Source organism: Cicer arietinum, chromosome 2, assembly GCF_000331145.2.
Source record: "Cicer arietinum cultivar CDC Frontier isolate Library 1 chromosome 2, Cicar.CDCFrontier_v2.0, whole genome shotgun sequence".
NCBI classification, from domain to species: domain Eukaryota; kingdom Viridiplantae; phylum Streptophyta; class Magnoliopsida; order Fabales; family Fabaceae; genus Cicer; species Cicer arietinum.
The window spans coordinates 44,837,851-44,842,757 of NC_021161.2; the positions used below are offsets into that span (position 1 = coordinate 44,837,851).

General features: G+C 30.8%; 1 protein-coding gene and 1 pseudogene across 1 annotated transcript; both read right to left on the bottom strand.

Annotated features, from left to right (window-relative positions):
• Window positions 1-322: 322 nt before the first annotated feature.
• LOC101497852 (uncharacterized) lies at window positions 323-896 on the bottom strand. Its single transcript, XM_004516595.3, has one exon. The coding sequence runs from the start codon at window positions 870-872 to the stop codon at window positions 378-380; it is 495 nt and encodes a 164-aa protein (XP_004516652.1). The 5' UTR covers window positions 873-896; the 3' UTR covers window positions 323-377.
• A 2,738-nt stretch (window positions 897-3,634) lies between these two features.
• Window positions 3,635-4,907, bottom strand: LOC101498166 (pectinesterase-like; annotated as a pseudogene).

The window sequence follows — 4,907 nt, forward strand, 5'->3', positions numbered from 1 at the left end:
TCAATTTCACTTCATGAAAAAAAACTTAAGGATATTGTTTGTGTATTTGTAAACATCAATGATATAATAGTAATGACAAAATTAAGACAAATTTTATAAAGTGGTCAAATATAAATAAAATAACTATCATATTAGAATTAACTAATAAACAAAACCATTGACAATTATATTAAAATTTAGAAAGAAAAGAACTCAACCATTAAGCAAAAATAAAAACTCAAAATTTACATAAAAAATGAATACTTACAAAATGTAAATTATAGCAATGATAAAGAAAACAAACACTAAAAAAATAGTCATTTAAAAATATTAAGTCCCACTGTGTTTTAAGAAGTCAAATTTTCATCCATATATAATAGATCTTGTATGATCAGAGATTATCTTTTGTATCTAACGGTATGGCGTCTAAGCCACAACTGATACATGATAGTGTTAAACGCATCCAACGGCATAGGACTGCGATTCCACTGTAAGTGCTCACTCGCCACCACACCTAATCTTTTCATAAACTCATGCTGTTTCCTCCACGTGTCAGTATCGACCTTCACATAACTCTTCACAAACACAGCCATCTTCCTCCACCTCAGCACATCCACAAACGGCATGTCGTTCAACGGTCCCAATTTAACCGGCGCGTAAGAACTACGGAGTGGCGGTAGCGTGAGATCCTTGTGATGAGGGACGAACCAATCTTGGCGCGTGGGAAAGCACAAGATCTTGGCGCGTAAGAGGTTTGCTTCTTCAGGTTGTTGGATGATGTAAGAACTGTTTCTTAGTGACGAGTAAAAGAGAGATTCAACTTGTGTTTGTGTTCCAAATTTGAATTGGGTTATGTTTGGTTCATACATAAACACTTTGAAATTTTGAACCATTTTTTTGATAATTTTGGAGGAAGAGTGTTGTCTGTGTTAGGTAAGGATTTGGAGAGGAAATGTTATGTGGTAGTGATTTTTATAACTAAAGAGGAACATAATAATAGTAATAAGATGTAGAGATTTGTTCTGAAAGACAACATTTTTATAAGGTGACGATGATTAATCTAATTTTATCTAAAGTTTTATATTGTGAAAAATTCGGAGGTTGAAGATGCTAAGGTACGTAAGCCAAACCTCAACATTTTGAATTAGTATGTGTGATTGTTGGATGAGTAGTTTTTGGTTGAATCCTACATTTAAATCCATCTAATTTTATTTAAGTAAGATTAAGTTTTAATCTTTTGTATCCAACCCGATAATGGTTTAGCTCCTTTTTCAATCTGGGGATGTCAGATTGTTAGGAGAAGACTTGGTTTGAAGGGTCAATGTGGTGAGTTCCTTCTTCAATCTGGGGTTGTCAGCTTGTTAGGAGAAGACTTGACTTGTAGGGTCAAGGTGGTTAGTTCCTCAAAAGTCTGGGGTTATCAGGTTGTTTGGGAAGACTGGCTTGGAGGGTCAGGTGCTTTTTAATTCAAGGTATTTGAATTAGTTGATTAAAGCCTTATGAATGAAGGGACTGGATGTAATTAAGTAAGTGGTAAACCAAGATAAATTTGTGTCAAATTAATTATGCTTTCATTGTTTACTGCTTCTGAATCTGATTGCTTCTTATATGAGTAATTCATAATAACCAACCAACATTAATAAAATAAGCAAAAAGTTATCAACTTTATCAAACACAATTCCACCCCCTTCTCGTGTTTGCACCTTCAACTAGAACTTTCTTCTTTTCACATTTTCTCTTAATAAAAACTTGATCAATTACAATCTTCACCTTTCAACCTATAAAAGATTTTTACGGTCACATTTCAATCTTTAAAGGTTTTTCAAAACCACCTTTCAACCTAGTAAGAATTTTTACAATCACCAATTCAAAGTTCAATTGGAGGTAGGTAATGTTTGGTCAATAATTGTTCCAGCCAAAATTGGAACTCGAGCTCTCTTGAATGATTTATTATTAATCACTTAAATTCTATCACTTGGTTAATTTAAATACCTTTATATTAAAAACAAAGTAATAGTGTAGCTACATAAAAATATTAAAAAAGAAAATATAAAACTTTTTTAAGGAAGAAAATAGAAATTTAACACACTACTTATATGTGTCTTACATTATACATTTTGTCCAAATAAAAAATAAAATATTGGGTCACTAGTATTTTTTGTCCAAACATTATGTGTCTTACATTACAAGTAATATTGGGTCACTACTTATAAGCTTTGACTTTCTAAAATTGAAGACATGAAAGTTTTAAATCTCAAAATAAGGCTTAGTTGGAACTATGATGAGGATTTCATAATATTTTTCTAATTATGACTCATTAGTTACCATAAAAAAACTTTAAAAATTGTTCCCCATCTTCCCTTTCATCATAGTCCAACCAATCGACCCAAACCTTTTTCATCTCTTCTTTTTCAACCTTAGCAACCCATTATGCAGCACTTCGACCTGTTTCGACCACCTTTGCACATTGGGAGGTTGGTGCAAAAAGCGTGGCAGTGTTTGGAGTTTTGTGTGATGGATAGTTAAGGAAGACAAAATGAAGATGGGATGAATTTGTAAAGAGCAACAGAGAAAATTGAAAAAAGCTCTAAATTATATATCTTTATATCCAGTAGACGTTGAGCCATCATAGAATTTATATTTTGTAAGTAATTTTTGTAGGACACTTTTTAACTCTATTATGTTATATCTCATATGTCCTAAGACCGTGTGAACTATTTTGTTCTATTCGATTAATCATAATTCTTAGTAATGCGAGTTATTTATTTACTTCATTCAAAGGTAAACAATTTTCAACACGAAATCCACATAACTTTTAACCTGCTCTATGAATATACAAATTAACTAGAACAATACTGTCATAACCCCAAATATATTGACTTTGTCGCGTTGTATTTCTATCATTAATAATAATCATTCTTAAATCCATAAGAAAAACATATATAGCGTAACATAGTAAAGTGAAATAATTAGCTTTCAATCAATAAAGTATTACAATTTAAAAACAAGAATTATATATATATATATATATATATAAACAACGAGTTTCTCAATGACAATGCTAATGTATTTAGTCTTCCAAATCATGTATTGAGGTTAAAAGTGGGGTACTGGTCATGTTATTGAGGAATACAGATAAAACTGATGAATTATGCAACAAAACTCAGTTTATCATTACTAAAGTGACCAGGATTCAAATATTACATCAAATGTAGTTTTATAAAGAAGTACTTCAAAATATAAATTAATTTATTATATAATTTTATGTTTATTTTATATGATTATTATGCTTTTTTGTATTACATTTGATAACTTATATTGATACGTTATTTTTGTTGGTATAGATTTATATGGTAGTTTATTTTTCGCACATTCAGGTGTGAATCTAGTATATATTAAAGTTTAATACTATTAATAGAAATTTTAGAGCATTCTTATGTTATATATTTAACTTTACTTTGTATTAATTCAATACGTAATTTATGTGCATAGCATGGATTCAAATTCTACTGTGTATAGAAATAATACTAATTGTAGATTGTTTTTTCTTTGATAATTAAGGATTCGATTGATACACAATATTACATATAACAATTATAGTTATAATCAAAATACAAAGTATTGTAGTTGAAATGAAAATAAAAAATTCATTAGCCTATAACCCTTTATTGTATGGTACGCTAGTGAAAGACAACCAAGTGCTAGTATTAAGCCATGGTTTAGGAGTGAATCTAACAGCTTCATCTTTAGTAATGACACCTTTTGCCCATTTAACTCTTGTTGTAGCATTGGCACCGGGTCCAATGTTTCCAAACTCAGTGAAGTACGAGTTTTCAGTGTTTGTTTCATTATGTTTCCATATTATATATCCATCTCATTGAATAAAATCATCAAAAATAATTGTTAATGAAGACCGCCCTTAAAAAAGCCTCCCATGGCCTTGCCAAGTAAGTCTTCGCTGTAAATCGATAAGGATATAGATCAATGTCTGGCATGATGGAGCAGTTTTGGAGAACTATTCCCGTGTGCTTGTCCTTGTTGTATGATCCATTTGCCACCATAATATTTTGTTGTCCTTGAATGAGCTTCCTTACCAAGATCTTAGAGTTATGGATCAAGGTAGTACCCGACTTACCGAAGATAAAGTCAATGGTTCCATAAATCTCACAGTTATGGTAGAATTGATAACTTTTGTTTGTGTACAATGTGTCTTGATAACCAAGAATTGCACACCGGAAGAATACTGAGCGATCACCTTCAACATGAAGTGCTATTGTTTGTTGAGCTTTTGGACCAGCTATATTCTCAAATGCCATTGACATGGCAATGAAGTCTTTACCAAAGTTGGCTGGAAGCACATTTAAATATCTAAAAATTTATTCACATAAGATTAATTAGATAATTACACATCATATTCCATTTTTGTTCACCTACATAAATAAAAATTACTCAAATTTTATATTTAATTTTTACAAGCAATTTTTAAATAAATTCTCTATTAACTTAAATATTTTGTTGCTCTCTTCTTAATTAGCATAACTATTATACATGATTTGCAATAAACTAACAAATTAAGAACTAATAAACATACTAGATTAACATAAGAGAATCTTTATTCAATATTTTCTCTCTCCTTCTTCTCAACCTACATAATTATCAAGATAAATTTTTACTCTCTATTAACTTTATCAAAAATAGATGAATAAAATAGTGAGAATTAATGATTAACTTACAAAATGTGGGTGTTTCGGATAATAGAAGTCCATTATGAGCGCTCTTGTTTCTGGTGATAATTGTGTTTGTGCTTTCCTTAGGAGTACGGGGACCCTTTCGATGGCTTGGTTGGCTATGAAAGTGGGTTTTTTACAACGATCCATCCACATTATCCATTCTGTCCTAAGCATCTCTATTGCTTCCACTTGACCCAT

Coding starts and splice junctions, on each gene's coding strand:
- LOC101497852 (XM_004516595.3), bottom strand. CDS start 872: ATGGTTCAAAATTTCAAAGTGTTTATGTATGAACCAAACATAACCCAA.